We start from the raw sequence: 21,143 nt of genomic DNA, 5'->3' as shown, positions 1-21,143 counted from the left end.
AGATTAAGTGGTAGATGGTGTATCTAGGAATGATCAATTGGTGATTGGGGCAGACTTTAATGGGCATGTAGGTGAAGGGAACAGAGGTGATGAGGAGGTGATGGGTAGGTATGGCCTTAAGGAGAGGAATGTAGAAGGGCAGATGGTGGTAGATTTTGCTAAAAGGATGGAAATGGCAGTGGTGAACACTTATTTTAAGAAGAAGGATGATCATAGGGTGACGTATAAGAGTGGAGGAAGGTGCACACTGGTGGACTATGTTCTATGTAGGAGATGCAACCTGAAGAAGGTTCAAGTATGTGGTGAGGGAAGACATGGTAGTTAGTTTGAAAGAGGCAGATGTAGAGGACAGAGTAGTGTGGAAACTGATGATCCACTGTGGCGACCGCTAACAAGAGCAGCCGAAAGAAAAAAGGAGAAGTTTAATGCTCCTTTCCGAGAACAGCCAGGTTCCAGGAGGCATGGTGTGGGTGGAGCGAAAGAGTCTCGACTACACGATGATAAATGATGGAAGAAACTCCTGACTCTATCACCAGTGGTCTTACGTGTGATTTTTTTGAAATAGTAAAAAAGTAGGTTTTGGGCTCATGATAATTGTAATAGATATCAATCAGTGTTTAAGTCATTAATATCATTCTATTAATAGATTATTAAGAGTCACATTCGAGTCTTTTCACATAAACTGAGGTGATTAAGCGAAGATTATTGCTGAAATTAATAATAAGTACATTTGAGGGCAAAAACATTTGTACTTTTACTGAAGTGAAAGTTTAAATGGAGCACTTTTACTGGAGTCACATTTTACAGAGTGCATCTCAAGTTTTACTCAACCACATGGTTTGTGTACTTCGTCCACCACTGGCATCCACAGGTCCGTATACAGAATCTCTAGTGGAATGCAGGTTTGTAACACGATGTACAAAGCAGTCGCAGGAAAACCTCATGACATTTTTTTGGTTTGTTTTTATTGATATATTTACAGAGGATTTGCTTATCTTGTGTGACACAGAAACCTGTAGATCGACATTTCCAGCATTGTCAAGCACTATTCCGACACCCATAAACGTTTTCAAAACACTTTTACACTGACTTCAAAATCTTCGGTACACAAACGTACACTCACAGACACGCAAACGAATACAAACCGCCCATTATTATTATTATTATTTTTTGGAACAGAGAGTTCACTGGAATGATATCACAAGCAACTATAAAGATACACTGTATAAAACTCGTACTTGAAAAACGTCAAAATAACGACTTGCTTTGATAATAAAAAAAAAAGAAAAAAGAAAAATATCCACATACAGGCATCAGCTCTACATTATATATATATGTATGTGTGTGTGTGTGTGTATATATATATATATATATATATATATATATATATATATATATATATATATACACACACATACACCGAATATATTTATTTATTTTATGTTCACCCCCAATATGGCATTGGAAGATCAGAAACATCTATTACACAAATAGAAACACATAAAAACAGGCACAAAGAGCCACAAAGGGCGAGTTGGTCGCATTTCATTGGGAGGGAATCAAGGAAACGAGACGAGGTTTCGCCCGGCAGTCGATAAAGGAAACTATACTCACCACGCTACAGGACATTTACAATCGATCATAATAAAAGTATATTTATATTTATTTATATTTATATATTTATAGAGAGATTCTGATAGGAAGAACATTGTTCAGCAGGATTAACTGTAACTTTTTTTTTTTTGGCTTTTTTTTTTTTTATGTTTATTGGGATGAGTTCAGCATTTGTCCTTCTTATTGGTAGAAACATTATTGTGCTGCTGGTTGACGGTGACGATGGAATGGTTGCTTTATGCTTCAGGTTCGTAGTCCTGGGACTGCTCCTGACAGGAAAGAGGAGAAATCCTGATCAAGAACTATTGCACAAAAGGAACAAATATGAACAAAACGCTAATGTGTGTGGCAGAAATAACTATAACTATATAGTGTTATTGGTAGGTGGTTATTGGTGTGTGGTCAGGTGAAAGCTCCATCCAATCATGGTCTTCCTCAGAGACATGTGAGACAGACTAATCACTGATTAAAAAACGTACAATATCATTGATTGAATATGTGCAATATGCTTTATGGACACCTGGGAACACATTTTGAACATTTCATTGCACATGTAGTCACCATTTGCTGTTATAATAATTTTCACTCTTCTGTGAAGATGTTCTACTAGATTTTGTGGAGGTTTGAGAGGTTTCATTCAGACAAAGGGGGTGTTAGTAAAGCCAGGTACTGATATAGGTGATGTGAGGAGACCTGGGGTGTAGTCACTATTCACATTCATCCCAAAGGTGTTCAAAACGATTGGCGCTCTATAGCAGGAGATCTTCATGGAGCTGGCATTGTGCACAGGGGAACTGTTGAGATGTTTAAAGTTAAAACTTTTAAGAAGTTAAAACCTGTGGAAATATAAAATTAATAAAAAAAGATCCTGCACAATTCTGTGCTTCCTACAGTTTGGGAAGAACCCCATATGGCTGGGAAAGTCAGGTTTATCACCAGTGTATTTTGTCAATGACGTTAAAACTAATTCCCTTTGTGTCAGTCATCGGGATTTTGTTGTGTTTCTGAGGGCACTTGGGGTATTTTTAAATGAAGCTTATCCCAGCCAACTTGGTCAAATTTCAACCGCATGTAATCTGTAAACCCCGACACGATCACGTTCAGTCCTACGTGCCGAATACAAGTCCATTATACACCATCATCACAGTCAACATGTTTATTAAATTAACACCTTTCTACAGTCCAGCACCAAGTGCTCTTAGTCCAAAAATACACAGAAGACAACGCACTTCTGCACTTGCATGAGCGTTTGCTCCGACGTAAACCTGGCTATCGCGCACATGTCTACTGATGATGTAATTTCTGATGTCACTGGCGGGACTCGTTAATATAACCCGATAATATACGTATGCAATTACAACTTACATCTTATATATGGATTTTTTTTCTTCCATGTGGAAATTAGGGGATAATTTATATAGATTTGTGATATGTGCAAAAGCTCCAAACTATTTTGGTTTCGATTCATAGTTGGGTACTGATGTAGGTGAGGTGTGGAGGTCAGGGGTGCAGTCAGCGTTCACATTCATCCCAATGGGGATCTATAGAATTCGATAAAATGTTCAGTAGGGTTGAGGTCAGAGCTCTAATAGCTGAAGATCTTAAACTGAATACCCATGTAAAGCAGATCTTCATAGAGCTGGATTTAAGCACAGGATAATTGTCATGCTGGAACAGGTTTGGGGAAGAACCAGATATGGCTTGGAAAATGAGGTGACCAATAATGCAGATTTGGATTAAAAACCATTTAAAAGGTATGCTTTACTGGTAGACAGTGAAATCTTGACATCTTGACAATCGTACTTTAATAAATATTTCAGCAGCTGTCCTCGCTAAATAATTAAAAGTCACACATCAGTGCCCTTCTGCCATGTTTAACATGTGTAAGCAGACACTGCCGTGTACTAAAGACTCTGACGTACTGCGCTACCTACTAAATCATCATTAATGTATCGGTCTGTTGCTCTCCATTCATTTTACTGCACATTGCAAATCTAAACGTATTGTTCCCTATTCCTGCAGCAGGGGGCAGGATGAGACTTTGCACAAATCAGGACGCCATTTCTGTCCTCCTTATACTGTGTGCCGTCACGGAACGAAGCCAAAAGGCAAAAAATAAAAGGGTGTCATGTGACTGGGTTTTTTCTGACACCTAACATGTTAGTGGTCACATGATCATTAAATACAGCGAGGATCTATTTTATAGGGAGGGGAAATGGGAGGAGAAGTGGGGGAGGTGACTCTGGCTACAAATACCCACAATCCATCTGCTGTTTGGCGTCACTACGCCCATGTGGCTTGCCGGAGAGGTAATGATGGAGAGAAAGAGATGCGGGTGCAGACAGACACACACACACAGAGAGAGAGAGAGAGAGAGAGAGAGAGAGAGAGAAAGAAAGAAAAAGCAACATTATAGACCACTAAATTTTTTTTCTATGGGGAGAGGGGATTTTGTCACTGTGTGTGTATGTGTAAGTGTATGTGTGTACGTGTGTATACGTGTCAATATATCTGTGTGTGTGTGTGTGTGTGTGTGTGTGTGTGTTTATGCTCCACCTGCTGATTCTCATTGTATGCGTCTCCCTCTGGATTCACCATTCCCTCCCCCATCTGCTCCTCGGTGGCCTCCTGACCAAACTCTTCAGTCTACACACACACACACACACACACACACACACACAGACAAACACATAAACAGTAAACATTATTAGGAAAACAGGACTGGATTTGTATTCTAAAGTAGTGTATAAATATTTTTAGATGGTATAATATTTCTTCAAAAAATATACTCATTAAAAACTCTGTTAAAATATAAAATTACCATAACATTTCTAGATACCACATCCAAAAAGGTTCTATACAATTCTGTGCCTCCAACCTTGTGGTAACCGTATACTTTTGGCCACTTGTATATCTTATCAATGATGTTCAAATCGATTCCCCTTTGTGTCGGTCACACTCTATTTAAAAACACTGTGATAATAAACCGGGATTTTGTCGTGTCTCTGAGGGCACTTGGGGTATTTTTAAACGAAGCTAATCCAAGCCAACTAGGCCAAGTTTCAACAGCGTGTAATCCCTAAACCCCGACACGATCATGTTCAGTCCTAATACAATACTACCCCATTATACACCATCATCACAGTCAACATGTTCAAATAAACACCTTTCTACAATCTACAGTGCTCTTACTCAGTCCAAAAATACACAAAATTACACTCCTGCACATGAAATTACAACAGAAATGTTCCATTCCTTCCATGTAAATATTAGGGGGTAATTTGTGTAGATTTATGATATACCAGTTAATTACATATAGTTCCAGGTTGTAAGGAGATGAATACTAATAAGGGGATTGTATACATGTATGTATGTATGTGTGTATATATATATATATATATATATATATATATATATATATATATATATATATATAAGCAGACAGAGAGATGTACAGAAAGAGAGACAGAAGGTGGAAAGAATGAAAGGGCGTGATAAAGAGAATGAGAGAGGAGGAGGGTGAAAGAAGAATGGAAAGAGAGGCGGAGGAAAAGAGAGTTGAAGGGTAAGAATGAAAGCGGGTGAAAGAAAGAGAAGCCAGGGACAGATAAATGGACATATGGATATATATATATATGTGGGTTAGAAGCAGGAAAAATGGGCAAGCGTAAGCATTTGGATGAGTTTGACGAGAGTTAAATGGTGATGGACGACTAGACGACTTGTTCAGGGAATTTCGAAATCTTCAGCTCTTGTGGCGTGTTCGTGGTCTGCATTGCAAAGCCACATGTCCTATTCATTATGTTCATGTTTTTGTCTGCTTGACTATACAAATTTGTGTATTTTGTACACAAAATGAGCAGTTAAAATTTGGTGCTTTGGTGCACTTTTGTGAGATACTGGATACATACACACACAAAAGCTTACACTGGTTTCTGCATTAAGCGAGTAATACGATTACTAAATGAGAATCAGGTCTGTAGGGGTGTGTAAGGAGGAAACTACACACACACACACACACACACACACACACACACATGCGCATCAGTGTTAAATAGTCAATGCTTTGCGTTGATATCAAATGGCATCATGGAGAAGAAACACCTGAGTAATGAGCAAACATGCTGACAGAGCTCTGTGACCTTCAGCAAGGTCATGTGGGCAGGGGGAGGGATGGAGGAAGTGCAAATTGTAGGAAGTGGATGGAGTGCAAAGAGAGAGAGAGAGAGAGAGAGAGAGAGAGAGAGAGAGAGAGAGAGAGAGGGGAATGAAGTGAGAGGAAGGAGAAATAAAAAGAGAGAAGCAGACAGAGAGATGTACAGAAAGAGAGACAGAAGGTGGAAAGAATGAAAGGCGTGATAAAGAGAATGAGAGGAGGAGGGTGAAAGAAGAATGGAAAGAGAGGCGGAGGAAAAGAGAGTTGAAGGGTAAGAATGAAAGCGGGTGAAAGAAAGAGAAGCCAGGGACAGATAAATGGACATATGGATATATATATATATGTGGGTTAGAAGCAGGAAAAATGGGCAAGCGTAAGCATTTGGATGAGTTTGACGAGAGTTAAATGGTGATGGACGACTAGACGACTTGTTCAGGGAATTTCGAAATCTTCAGCTCTTGTGGCGTGTTCGTGGTCTGCATTGCAAAGCCACATGTCCTATTCATTATGTTCATGTTTTTGTCTGCTTGACTATACAAATTTGTGTATTTTGTACACAAAATGAGCAGTTAAAATTTGGTGCTGGTGCACTTTTGTGAGATACTGGATACATACACACACAAAAGCTTACACTGGTTTCTGCATTAAGCGAGTAATACGATTACTAAATGAGAATCAGGTCTGTAGGGGTGTGTAAGGAGGAAACTACACACACACACACACACACACACACACACACATGCGCATCAGTGTTAAATAGTCAATGCTTTGCGTTGATATCAAATGGCATCATGGAGAAGAAACACCTGAGTAATGAGCAAACATGCTGACAGAGCTCTGTGACCTTCAGCAAGGTCATGTGGGCAGGGGAGGGATGGAGGAAGTGCAAATTGTAGGAAGTGGATGGAGTGCAAAGAGAGAGAGAGAGAGAGAGAGAGAGAGAGAGAGAGAGAGAGAGAGAGAGGGGAATGAAGTGAGAGGAAGGAGAAATAAAAAGAGAGAAGCAGACAGAGAGATGTACAGAAAGAGAGACAGAAGGTGGAAAGAATGAAAGGGCGTGATAAAGAGAATGAGAGAGGAGGAGGGTGAAAGAAGAATGGAAAGAGAGGCGGAGGAAAAGAGAGTTGAAGGGTAAGAATGAAAGCGGGTGAAAGAAAGAGAAGCCAGGGACAGATAAATGGACAGTGAGATAATAATAATAAAGGGAATAAGAGAGCTGCAAATAAAGCAATATGTGATAGAAAAAGAGAGAGAGAGAGAGAGAGAGAGATGTATAGATGGAGAGAGGTTTAGTGAGTGATAGAGAGAGAGAGAGAGACAGAAGGTGGAAAGAATGAATGGGCGTGATAAAGAGAAAGAGAGGAGGAGGGTGAAAGAAGAATGAAAAGAGAGGCGGAGGAAAAAAGATGAAGGGTGAGAATGAAAGCGGGTGAAAGAAAGAGAAGCCAGGGACAGATAAATAGACAGTGAGATAATAAGAAAGGGAATAAGAGAGATGGAAATAAAGAAATATGTAATAGAGAGAGAGAGAGAGAGAGAGAGAGAGAGAGAGAGAGAGAGATGAGTGTGAAAAGTAAGAAAAGATTGTTAAAGCAAAACAGAGCAATAATATAAAGAGAATATAGAGAGAAACAAATGCAGAAAAAGAGGAATGCGAGATGGAGGAGGAGTGTGAAAGAAGAACGAAAGGAGAAGCAGAGGAAACAACGGAAATGAAAAGGGCAAAAAAAATAGAAGCCAGGAAAGATAAACAGATATCGAAATAATGAGTGAGGAATGAAAAAAAAATGAGTGATGGAAAAGAGAGATAGAGAGAGAATAATGAAAGAGAGATGATAAAAAAGGAACCGTAAGAAGAGCAGGACAGAGGAGACAAAAGAGAAGAAGAAAAAATATAGAGATAAGAAGGCGGTTTGAAGAAAGAAGGGATATGACTATTGGGAAAAATGGAGAAAAAGACATGAGGGCTTAAAGATGAAAGAGAAACAGAATTATTAGTTTGGTTTTCTCTTTGATCTCTGACATCTGCATCTACATCTGGACAGGGATGGATAGATGGGTCATACGTACGTTCATGTCGGAGGGAAACTCGTCTTTCTTCATGAGGCCGGTGGCAGCAGCGATGTTTCCGGCTCCAGAGAGGACGACGCCCCCGAACTGAGATGCCTGCTCCTTCGTCTTCTCAGCCACTGGAGGAGAAAACATTCAGCTTCAGCAGAGATCAATCCATCCAGACACAACAAACTCCAAACTTCAATCATAAAATTATCATTTCATTCAATTCGCTTCAATTTTAACTTGATTTGATTTTATCAAGTTCTATTCATTGTTTTTTATTTAATCGTAACAAACAAACAAACAAAAAAAATGAAATTTGTTTCTATAAATCTGTACATTGATGATCATCCTCACTGGGAAAAACCTTTTTGTCAAATTTTGTTGTGCCATTTATTTTTCAATCTTTCTTTTCAATTTCCTTCTAATGAACTTTGTATTTATGTACAACACCTCGGGCCTAAAATGTGGAGGGGAAATAAACTGACCTTGAAAACAAGGTCAACTTATCTAAACAAACAAACAAAAGAAACAAGTTAATAAATGTATTAATTAAACCATAAACTGAAACATAAACAAATAAAAAAACTAAATAAAAAACCCTGACAAACCTAAATACAAAAACACCACAATAATAAACTGATAAAAAAATAAACAAATGTCCAAACTAAATTAACTAAAAAATAAAGAACAAACATTCTAGCAAAAATAAGCAAACATTAAGCAAACAAAAATCAACAAATAAATATATCAATACTTTGTTAACTAGTACATTTATAAATAAAAACTGAAAAAGCACATTAAATAAAGATATGAACAAACAAACAAACAAATGCAAAAAACACCCCAATAAAATAAAAACTAAGTGAACCAATACATGAACAAACACAGAAAAGATAAATTATACTGTATATAAATAATTATAAGCATAAAATAAATAATAAATATGTAAACAAACCAAACAAATAAAAGTAATAATAAAAAAACACCAAACCAAAAAATTATTAAATGAATAAATTATAAAATAATAAACAAACAATGATTAACAGGAACAAATCAACAGATGAATACGTGCATTTAAAAATAAAAGCAAAAAAAGTAACATAAAAAAAGCCTGAGTAAGTGAATAAGTTGGGTCTGGGTCCGCTTTTTGATATGCGCTTGAAAAACAAAATGTGAATTATGATGCCATCGTTCCTTTTTTTTAATCTAAAAGGTGAGGTTGTAGCTTAATGGTTAAGGCATTGGACTTTGAATTTGAAGGATTTTAATACAAATCCCATCCACACAAAAAGCTGCCACTCCTGGGCCCTTGAGCAAGACCCTTAAGCCCATAGCTGCTCAGTTGTATTAATGAGACAAATGTAAGTTGCTCTGGATAGGGGCATCTGCCAAATGCCATAGTTCCGAGTGTAATTTAAATCTCACAGTATGAAATACGATCAATGCCCTAAAGTGCACAATATTTCCAATGTAACATTCAATCCTTAACTGGAAGTCAAAGGGAGTATAATTGACTGTCTTTTCTTAGAAAGAAATGCCCTTTCTGTGGCCGTGTGCACCAATGATATATAATATGATGGTGCAGGGGTGGGGCAGAGAGGCGCAGAGGCAGGGCAGGGGCGGGGCAGGGGCGGGGCAGGGCAAGGCATGGCGTTGTCCCTTTCTTGTTGCTTTTAAAAAGCACATAGTGATCCATATGAACTTCTCAGAGTGAAGCTAGAATATTAGATGGAGTCACTGACTGATTCTGTGCTAAAGGTTGATCAGTTATTTTACATCCTGGGTTGTTCAAGTGTCCCACAAACCCAAAAACCTCAAAGTCAAACAATAAGATGGCAAGAAACAATAAATTGGGCGCATTCCGTTTTGATAAAAAATCAAAATCAATCTTTAAACATAGTTATTTCATTATTTATTTTTCTATTTCAAAGCAAAAAAAAAAAAAAAAAAAAGATGAAACCTAAATAGACTCTAAATGAAGCGATGAATATAAGAATAGCGTGTTTTTTGTTAAATAATGGTGCTGAGAGAGCAGGCTCAGGATCAGGGGATCAGTCTGACAGAGATTGTAATTTAACCCTGATTTAAAGAGCACCCAAATTTTACACTTCTACACTTTTACACCTGTCACTGGCTCACTGCTGCACGCTGGCCACGTGCCACAGCAATTTAATCCAGCATTTATTATTTAGGAGGTGAAGAGAATGAGCTCACCCGTAGCCACACTGTCTTTGGTCTTGCTGCCTGGAAACAGAAAAAAAAAACAAAGAAGACACATGAGATGAGATTCTTTTCGGCAAAAGTCTGTTTTCACACTTCTGTCACTGAAGGGAGTCAGAGCCGTCGTTATTAAACATCTGACGTTTCACTACAGAGCATTGTCGTGCGCAGAAACATGAAGAAAGGGTGTAATTACTGACACCAGAAGAAGCAGTGATGATATTTATGGGTAAGAAGCTTCCACACTGCTTATAGTTCAATCAATATGATAGCTATAACAGTGTATACTTTTTACAGAATTATTACCATTCAAATTTCATATATATATATATATATATATATATATATATATATATATATATATATATATATATATATAAGAGAGAAAAGTCTGTGGACACCTGTGCATAAGATTGGTGTGTGTTTCTTGAACATCCCATTCCACATTTAGTCCCCATTTACTGATATGAGAACCCCGACTCTTCTGGGAAGATGTTTCACTAGATTATGGAGTGTGCTTGTGGAGATTTGTGGAGATTCATTTAGCGACAAGGTTGTTAATAAAGTCAGGTGTACTGATGTAGATGAAGTGAGGAGGCCTGGGGTTCATCCAGCATTCACATTCATCCCAAATGTGTTCAATGGAGTTGGATTGGAAAAAATATTCAGTCGCATAATTGTCATAAGCGAACTCGTGATTACTTGCAACTTGATCGCACATTTTTATCTCTTCCAAATGTATCACAAATTAATACTTTACATACTTTCAAAATGTATGTTATTTATTAGTAAAAGCATCCTCAACATTGTAAATCATCAGGACACCGAACGGAACTTTTGCTATGTTTCCACACGGACGGCTTTAATGTGTGCATCATGGTGGACTTGGTACATCATTAAAACAAAAGTTTAGTCATTAAAAGTGGTGGAGTTTTTTATATCTGAGTAAAGAAATTACGTCAGAATAAATGTTGTGTTGAAGGTTTTAATTTTGCCTCTTTTATATTTATTTGATTAATATTTTTATTAAAAATGGAAATATGCCCTGTATTAATCGTGTGTTAATGAAATCAGTGTTAGAACTGATAACATAAAGAGAATAGATTTTATTTGTGATTAACAAGATGTTATAAGTGTTTGGCTTCTCTCACAGCTCTGTGTGTGTGTGTGTGTGTGTGTGTGTGTGTGTGTGTGTGTGTGTTTTATATGTAGAGCTGATGGCAAAGGAAGAGTGAAAATTAGCGCGTTCACACTTGTGCCCCTCCTTCATTTGAGCTCACATAATCTGTCCTCTAAAGATCAATCTCTCTCTCTCTCTCTCTCTCTCTCTCTCTGCCTCTCTCTCTCACACACACACACACAAACACATGTACACATACATCATGCTAGCTGAAGCGTAGCTTTCTGGGCCATCTTTCTGTCAGTGTGTGAGTGATGCTGCATACACACTTCTATGCTAACTATCAAGAGGCAAGATTAACATATCTAGGCTAATGTTCTCTCTTTCCTTCTTTCAACTGTGTGTAAATGTGGGTGTATGCATATATATACACACACACACACACACACACACACACACACACACACACACACAAATCATTTGGATTAATTCTAAAAAACCCTGAACATGAATTAACACTGGGTACAGTAGCATACTATAGTGGTTGAATGAAGGTGCGTGTATGTAATAAAAGCTCGTTGGAAGAATCAGGTCGATAAAAATCTATTTTCCATCCCTCAAATACGACAGCCTGCCGCCAATCAGCTTTACCTTCTGCTCTGCTCCTTGTTTAAATATGCCTCAGGGGACTGTCTGAAGACACAACACTTTAAACACACACACACACCATCTGAATCATTTTTTCAAAAACCTTTAGGAAAGCAGAATCATTGAGATTCAAGAAAAAATGACAACAATACTTAAATGAAAATAATAGTTTGCTTATTTCCCCCGAAACACTCCAGAAATCCCACAAACCAACTGCTTGTTATGGTTGGAAATGTGAATGATGTGACACTTTCGGCCATTTTATAGCTCTTCCAAAGATCTGATCATCAGGGCCAGACTTGTCTCATTCCAGAATGCAAAAAACTCTGTTTGTCCACATTACAGTTTATTTTTGGTTTAAATGAGGATGGGTTCCCCTTTTGAGTCTGGTTCCTCTCAAGGTTTCTTCCTCATAACATCTAAGGGAGTTTTTCCTTGCCACAGTCGCCATGGCTGCTCATCAGGGATAAATACACATCGTTCACCTTAACTTTTAAAATTTTGAAAAGCTGCTTTGACACAATGTCTGATGTGAAAAGCGCAATAGAAATTAACTTGACTTGACTTGATTTTTTTATATTAAAAGAAAGGGTGCAAATAATTTCGAAACTTCAAAACATCCACCACAAATCCAGGGGTTTAATCTTAAAATCTCACTAATAGCTTCCTGTATTCATTTCTGCTGTGTTTCTTCCTATGAAGGGTGCCAATAATTGTAAGCAGACTTCCACTGAGTTCAAACAAGTATCTGCATAGTACACAATATTGCCAAAAGTTTCTGGACAAATTACAGTCAAATTGTTATGTGCTTTTTGAACATCCCATTCCACATTTAGTTTGCTGTTATAATAACCTTCACTCTTCTGGGAAGATGTTTAACTAGATTTTGTGGAGCTTCATTCAGCCACAAGGGTGTTAGTAAAGCCAGATACTGATGTAGGTGAGGTGAGGAGGCCTGGGGTGCAATCAGTGTTTACATTCATTCCAATGGTGTTCAACAGGGTTTGGAGCTCGATAGCAGAAGATCTTCCAATCCAGCCCAGCTATGTGGCTTTGTGCACAGGGGCATTGTCATGCTGGAACAGGTTTGGGTCTCCTAGTTTAAATGAAGGGAGAATTTCATGCTACTGCATCCAAACACATCCTGTACAATTGTCTGCCTCCAGCTTTGTGGAACGGTTTGTTAAAGAATCACACATGGCTGAAAGATCTGGCTTTCTTATGTGTTGTGCGAAAAAGATTTACATTTATTCGAATGACTTGAATGAGAGAGAAACTGTTGTGTGAATTATCCTGTGCCATACTATTAATGAAGCTGTTGGTGTTAACTCCTGGTGCTGTTTTTCATTATAAACGATGTGGTATCAAAAAGATTTGAGAGTATTTTATTTATCTACGTTTTCACACTATCACCTTCAAAATAGTCCCCTTTGCACATCATCTCAGCGCTCCCAATGTTTCTGCCACTGCTGGAATGTGTCCTGGAAGTCTTCTCTTTAAAGTGTGTGAAGCACCTTCTGCGATTCGTGCTGGATCTCGGCAATGGTGTTAAAACGGTGACTATTGTGCCGGATCTTCATCTTTGGGATGAAGAGTCCGCAGGAGACAAATCTGCCGAGTAGAATGGGTGTGGAAGTGAGACTCACGTGTGAGGAGACCTCTGTGACAGGGAGTGCATGTCGTCAGAATAGCAATCGTGGTAACGCATGCGGTCAGATGTCCTTTGGCACACTGACTTATAAAGATCGGTGCTCCCTGTGACTGTGCGTGCAGCCTTGTGCTGCCGTCTGTTGGCTTGTTACAAAACTAATCTTAAACCTTTTTGATACCACCTCGTATTTGAATGTTATAGTTCAGCAAATTCATCTTGTGCCTCAAGCCTTTTTTCAAAATCATATTCAGCATATGTTCAACCAAAAATCGATCATTCGGAATCTTCACGATCGCTGACTCAATCTGTGTGGAGCTGGATGTTACTATGGTAACAGTTGCAGCTCAATTATTTAGAACGCCGAATCAACTGACAAACGCAAACAACTGTAGCTGTGTTCAATGCTCTGAACTCAAACCTGCGTCCAGCCAATCACAATCCAGTTTTATACAGATCATGGTAATACATACTGTAGCTATTAAACGCTAAACCCTAACAATCACCTTAAGCATTTTCCTCCTTCTAGATCCAAGATCAGTCTCAACTAATTTGTCCCAGTCTGCAGATTTATAGTATAATCCCACTCGACAGTCAAAAAAGTTAAAAAAGGTGGAAACTGCACAGAATCTGATTTACTTTGATTTCTCCAACAATCAGCTTCAAGGCCATGAGCAATAACCTAATGCCAGCCTCGCCTGTCAAATTGTTAGATCTAAAGCCCTCGGGTTGTTCTTTGGTTTGGTTCTTTGCGAGAACCAGTGGTGAAAATAAAAAATCTAATATCTATCCCTAGCTCAGCAGTGAAATTATTAGCATTAATAATTAAATTAGAGCTCGTTTTTTGTATCCTGGTTATCCCTGGGCATTTGCAATACAATGGTGGTTGCCTTATACATCATTCTCTACTTTGCCTTTTTTGCACATATATAAGGTCTAGATGATAGTCATTTGACATTTTTATTTAATTTCTCTGCACCGTACAGGTCTATTCCTGCACAAGGTCAAAGATCATTTGCACTGAGCAGATCTCTACATACTCTTGTACCTTATACCTGCACATTTTAAACAACTATACTGTGTTTGTGTGTATATAGTATATAGTATATTGTATAGTGTGTATATATATATATATATATATATATATATATATATATATATATATATATATATATATAGTATATACTATACTATATGCACTTCTGGTTAGATGCTAACTACAATTCATTGGCTTTGTTCTTGTACTCTACACAATGACAATAAATCTAAATCTAATCTAATCTAATCTAATCTAAGGCAATCTGGAGAAGATAAATATCATGACATTTTCAACTAAAGGTTATATTATGTGCCTTCTCATTTTCTCTTCATAGCATTTAGGGGAGGCTCTGAAGGATGTGAGTTCAAATCCTAGCCACACCAAAATGACACCCCTGGGCCCTTGAGCAAGGCCCCTTAACCCAAGGGCTGCTTATTTATATGAATTAGATGAATGTACTGTAAATTGCTCCGGATGAGTGCGTCTGCTAAATGCCATAAATGTAAATGAAAATCACTTACGCCGTTTGGCAGACAGTCGCACCCTTTTCTAAGCAATATACAACGATTTCACCTAATGCCACTGAGCAATTGATAGTTAAGAGCCTTTCTCAGGGGCCCCGCTTAGTGCAGTGGCAGCTGGTTGGTTCTGGAATTTGAATTTCTGATCAGATGTCCAAAGTCTTTTCCACTGAGCTGACAGCTGGTGGTAGCTAAATGGTTTAGGCACTAGATTTTGTATCTGATGGTCCTGAGTTCATATTCCAGCCACACCAAGCTGCCATTTCTGGGCCCCTGAGAAAGGCCCTTAACCCCAAATATCTACAGTCTGGGACGGAAAGAAATCAGCTTCACTTTTTACTTCTTTTCACACTTTATTATTACGTATAAGTTGGTGCTGTTATGCTCATATCCAAAGAAAAAAAACCTTAAATGTGTACATAAACCTTAATAATCATTTTAATGGTATAGATTAAAGGCAGGATTCCCAAAATGATTTCTGCTGCATAGAATTAGCTCTTTTAGAACATTTCTTCTGTATGGCAAACACTTTAAGGTTCACCAGAAGCCATCACTTTTTCATTCATTCATATTATTAGGTCTGGGAATTAAAACGATGATCTGGTATCCTTTATAAGAATTGATACCATTCATAGTTCCATTGTGCGAATGTTATATAGCTATAAACACAATTCTGTTTTCTTTTTCTCACTGTGAATAATCTGAGTAATATAGAATTAGATAAAGGATTCTGATGAAGTTTCTCATATCAGCAGTGAGTCATAGAAATAACATTAATGTTGTGTTTCCAGGTGCATTCTGCTGTCATGCTGTCACTGCAACTTCGAAGTTTATTATCTTTTTTCCTACAATTTACTCAAATGGACAATTTTTGTGGACACATGAGAATACGATTAGTTTGTAAGATTGGCTTATTTATAAACATCCCATTCCAGATATGGTCTCCATTTCCTGTTATTATAACCTCCACTCTTCTGGGAAGATGTTCCACTAGATTATGAAGTGTGCTTGTGGAGATTTGTGGAGATTCATCAGACACAAGGATCTTAGTAAAGTCAGGTACTGATGTGGGTGATGAGGCCTGGCGTGTAGTCAGTGTTCACATTCAAATCAATTAAATAAATTCAGTTCAGAGGTCAGAGCTCTTTAGCAGGAGATCTTTCTCTACAACCCATGTAAAGCACATCTTCATTAATGTATCTTTGTGCACAGCAAAACAAAAAACAATTAGATGCATAGACAGAATCTGAATACATGGAACTTTCCTCAGAACTGTTGTACTTACTGGGAAATTGTGTGGTACACACCCAGCAAATTATGGGCACTTAGCACACTTCCTCAATTGTTATTGGCTAATTATGGACTGATATGGGTTCTAGTTGGAAGCCCCTATCTAACAGGAAATCATTTTTTGTGGGTTTCTCTTGAAACGTCCTCCAAGAGACAAAAACAACAAAACAAAAAGGGAACTTTATATCGCAACGTGCAAGTCTTTCACATAATACATATAATACAGGATCTTTCAAACGGTGTAGTATTTACAGGGTAGCACTCTTTCTTAAGAAGTACCTGATCCACTGAAGTACCCCTGATGGTACCGGGTTCCCTTGCGTTTGCTAATCTGCATTTTTCAAGCTGTACGTCCAATAGCACTCGATTGTGTGAAAGCAGGAAGCAGGTCAGCTTCTACTAATTTACACTCTGCTTCGCATGCTGAGCAATGTGTCAGTGTGGCATGCAAACACATGGTCTTACACACACACACACACACACACACACACACACACACAAACACACTGGGGCACATTCAGACCACATATTAATAATTGATCATTATACAGGATTCATCATTCATCGTAGAGTGTTCAGTTATACCAAGGCTCCTATTGTTCTAAATAGACCATTATACATTATCAGGTACACACACACACACACACACACACACACACACACACACACACAGCCATGAATTTTGTTGTAATAAACGAGGTGTGTGAGAGGGTGTGTGCTGAAAAATGCTACGCTCTGAGATCATGGAATATTGTGACATGTGGCCGGTGTGGCTCATGTCCAACCCTCGGGCAGAAGATCAGAGAGGAGCTGGAGCATGTCCAAACTGCTACACCTTTCTCTCTCGGTCTCCGTCTCCGTCTCTCTCTCTCTCTCGCTCTCTCTCTTTCCTGCTCTCATTTCATCAACAGTGATGCAACATACAATATAGTCTAATATACTGTAGCTCGATTTTTTCTTCTACTTGAATGAAAGGTGTGAGTATATAGCCATAAAGCAATATGAAATATTAATAATGTTCACATTCGATGCTAAAAGTATAGATAACGACCATTTAAAATGGTACATCCTGGTCAGACATTTATTCATATCAAACGCAGACTCTACAGGCTACGAGTAAAGAATATAAATGGTTTCGAATCGATTGGACGATTAACAGGCCTAGGAGAAATCACACTTTCATACATTTCAACACAGACTGTGGTGGTTCATCGGCAGCCCCCTTTGTAGATGAATATCAACATCCATACAGACCATAGCAATCAATGCCTATCAAACCTAATTTAACCACTATGCTCCTTCTATAAGATTGATATGCATACAATAATTTGAATAATTTTCTCTTTACGTAACTCAGGGTTTCTTGCCATAATATGGATTTGTACAGTAGTTGTAGTAGCACTAATAGGGTTATTGACGCTGTGCTCAATCTTTCTTCTGTACAAGACAACTGATAGTCTGAAGCACTTTAAAAAGGCAATGTTACAAATTAACTCTTAACAAGGCACAGCTGTGAACTAAAAACCATTCCAGGTAACTGCATCATGAATTTGATGAGAGAATGCCATGAGTGTTATCTAAAAATGAAGGTACTTTGAACAATCAAAAATATGAAAAGTTCTGGGTTTATCTGCTACATAATTGCATGTGTTTTTTCCTAATTTGGATGTTTTCTGTATTAATGTACAACATTGAAATAAAAAAGAAGAAAGAAAAAACACTGGAATAGAAGGTGCATCCAGAAAATCGACTTGTGTGTGTATATATATATATATATATATATATATATATATATATATATATATATATATATATATATATATATATATATGTGTGTGTGTGTGTGTGTGTGTGTGTGTGTGTGTGTGTGCACTAGATAGAGCGTGAACGGTATAACTAGGTCCCATTAAACAAAATAAATCAGTAAGATGCATTTGTCACACACACACACACACACACACGCTTACACTCACACGCACACGCCTACACTCACACGCACACACACACACACACACACACGACACCCCTCACCCCCAGCACGCGCCCAACCAATGGCTTAAAAAAACGGATCTCCTCCCACGCGCCACCCCACGGGAGTGGAGATGAGAGGAGATGGGATGTGCATGCGCGTCAGCCTCTTACCCACGAACATGACGCCTTCCTTGGTCTTCTCCGCCGCCACCGCCACGCCTTCCTTGGTTTTCTCCGCGGCCACCGCCATGCCTTCTTTAGCTTTAGAAAACCCCTTCATGAAAACGTCCATTTTGGCCTCTCTCTGTCTGCGGAATGAGCGCGAGAGCACGTTTAGAGACGAACACACACCAAGGAAAGAGCGAGAGAAACCGAGAGCGCGCGCTCGCTCGCTCGTCCGTCCGCGTGCATGTAATGGCAGAATACCTGAAGTGTAATAGTGCACTGAATTGCATTTGCACCATTGAGGGGTAATGATGGAGTATGGTGTATATTACTATTATTCTTATTGATACAGCAAATAGCAAAATATTCAGTGGCAAAATATAGAATGCATGCACGCGTTATCATCATCATCACCATTATTATTATTATTATTATTATTATTATTATTATTATTATGATTATTATTATGGTGTAGTGCATACTGCATATAGATATTCTATCTGGCATCATTGCATATTTAAGCTTATTGCACTGAATTGCATTACAGATTCATGTCAGTAGTACACATCAGTAACATTATACATATACATATATATATATATATATATATATATATATATATATATATATATATATATATATATATATATATATCTTCAGTCCTCTATAGGATTGCCATTATTCTGGATCATTATAGGAATGTCAGGATTCTCACTCCCACTATATCAGCATGACAGCACCACTTGATTGCAGAAGACAAAGCATTACAAGTGCATTGCAAATGAATTGCATGATCAGCTGGTGCCATTTTATTTAAGACCACTAAATGCTGAAGAAGTGCATGATATCTAATGTACAATAAGGGGCTACAATATCTAATCTGGATTGCATGCCATAGAGAGATAGATACATACGTTATTCACCCCAATGGGAAATTTACATGAATTTAGACATAAAACACTACACTACAATGGACCCTTAAGTACATGGCATTCATTGCATCTCTGTTTCATGGCTGCACAGCTCTAGGATTGTATTGTGTGTGTGTATCCTCTTAGCATCACCTCAATTTCTTACTCTGTAAAAAAGAACTGCATGGTATTATTGGTCTTTCTTTTGTTTCGTTTTTTTCAGACCCAGCCTGCATAGATCGAATAGGAACATGGTATCCTTTAAACGGTTAACTAACACCTGCTCATTAATTATTACTTGATAGGATAATGATATCCTTGGTGATGAAGGACAAAAGGACCTTACAGAAAATATAGTCAATGATCGGACGTGTGCTAAGATAAAACTAGGTATGGTGTAGAAAAAGCCATACTCAATTAAAAGACAAATCCCATGCTTGTATTAAAACCTGTTTTTTTTTTTTTTTTTAGAAATTGCATTGTAATAGTATATGAGAAATACAATATCCTTATCCTTCTATAGTATACATTATAACAGTATATAATAATATATATTGTGCAACATTATAATATAAATAATATAAAGCTATAGGATCGAATTGACCAGTGGGTTTAATGATGAAAGAGAAAATGATCGATTGATCACCCAGGCATAAAAAAAATGGTATCTTCCATCGTTTCATCTGGAATCTATAGTCAATCTGTAAGTCACGACTGAAATAAATAAATAAATAAATAAATAAATAAATAAAAGTACACCCCGAACTCGGAGATTTTCTTAATTGTGCATGCAATTTATCCCCCTCCTATATATGTATAAATATATAAATAAGCACCATGCATCAAACATCAATTTCTTTCTTCATATCTTTATACTCAATGCATTGCAAAATAATTAATTTTATAAGTAATATTATTTTAAAATATATATAGTCTAATTAAAATCTTAATGAAAGATCACTCTCACCTTTTCAGTCCTCCTCCTGCGTCCACACCGTTTCAGCAGATTCAGTAAGAGCGAGTAAAGACACGCTCCGGTGTGGGATGTGCGGGTGGGCCTCGAGCTCCGTGCGCTCAGCCAATAGCGGCCGCTGATCTCCTGACCACGCCCCCCTTTCCTCCTGCGACGCCCTGACTCCATGATCCTGCCTGTGATTGGTCAGTTTGCTCGTAATACGATAGGATCAAGATTTAATTGTTTTTTTTAGATCAAAAAATGATTTTGTTTTGCTTATATGAAAAGGGAGATTTTTAAGATCTTTATTTAGAATCACACCCACTAGTGATGGAAGGATGTGATCTTGGTTCGTTGAATCTGGTTTATCAAAATGAAAGAATCTTTTTCGAGGCATCTCGTGTTCCTCTTACTCTTTAGTCGCTTTTATAGAGTATACAGGATTCACGTGACAAATGGACGAACGATGTCCTCTCATGACCAGAGGATTAATGAGACGCACCGCCAGAGGTGGAAAGTAACAAATTACGTTTAATCGCGTTACTGTAATGGAGTTGGTGTACTTTTCAATTTTTTTTTATAGTTTTTCAAATATGTCATTTTAACAGTGTTTTGTTCGAAGTATTGGACTTAACTACATTTGAAATCATATCCGTTAAGGGGTAAAAAATAAATAAATAAAAATATTGCGAGGGGATAAAACAATCGCTCCCCAGACACTACCACACTGATTGACTGATGGGCGGGAAAACAAACGCGCTAAAATCACGAGAAAGCTGAAAGTGAGATGGCGTCAAATCGAAAGTTGTTCAATGCTTGTGCTGACT

The 21,143-nt window shown here is 37.9% G+C and overlaps 1 protein-coding gene across 2 annotated transcripts; it reads right to left on the bottom strand.

Moving 5' to 3' along the window:
- Positions 1–943: 943 nt before the first annotated feature.
- sncb (synuclein, beta) lies at positions 944–20,426 on the bottom strand. Of its 2 annotated transcripts, none has more exons than XM_046860302.1 (6): positions 20,329–20,426; positions 18,457–18,593; positions 10,043–10,072; positions 7,841–7,959; positions 4,171–4,260; positions 944–1,883 (listed from the first exon to the last, which is right to left on the bottom strand). In XM_046860302.1, exons 2-6 carry the CDS (start codon positions 18,575–18,577, stop codon positions 1,851–1,853), a joined length of 393 nt encoding a protein of 130 aa, XP_046716258.1. In that variant the 5' UTR covers positions 18,578–18,593; positions 20,329–20,426; the 3' UTR covers positions 944–1,850. The 2 variants fall into 2 exon arrangements, with proteins under 2 accessions (XP_046716258.1, XP_046716259.1); XM_046860303.1 differs by having other exon boundaries at positions 944–1,877.
- Between the last annotated feature and the right edge of the window lie 717 nt (positions 20,427–21,143).

Source organism: Silurus meridionalis, chromosome 10 (assembly GCF_014805685.1).
Source record: "Silurus meridionalis isolate SWU-2019-XX chromosome 10, ASM1480568v1, whole genome shotgun sequence".
NCBI lineage: Eukaryota > Metazoa > Chordata > Actinopteri > Siluriformes > Siluridae > Silurus > Silurus meridionalis.
Note: the sequence above shows the minus strand (reverse complement) of the source record. Positions and strands in the feature narration are given on the sequence as shown.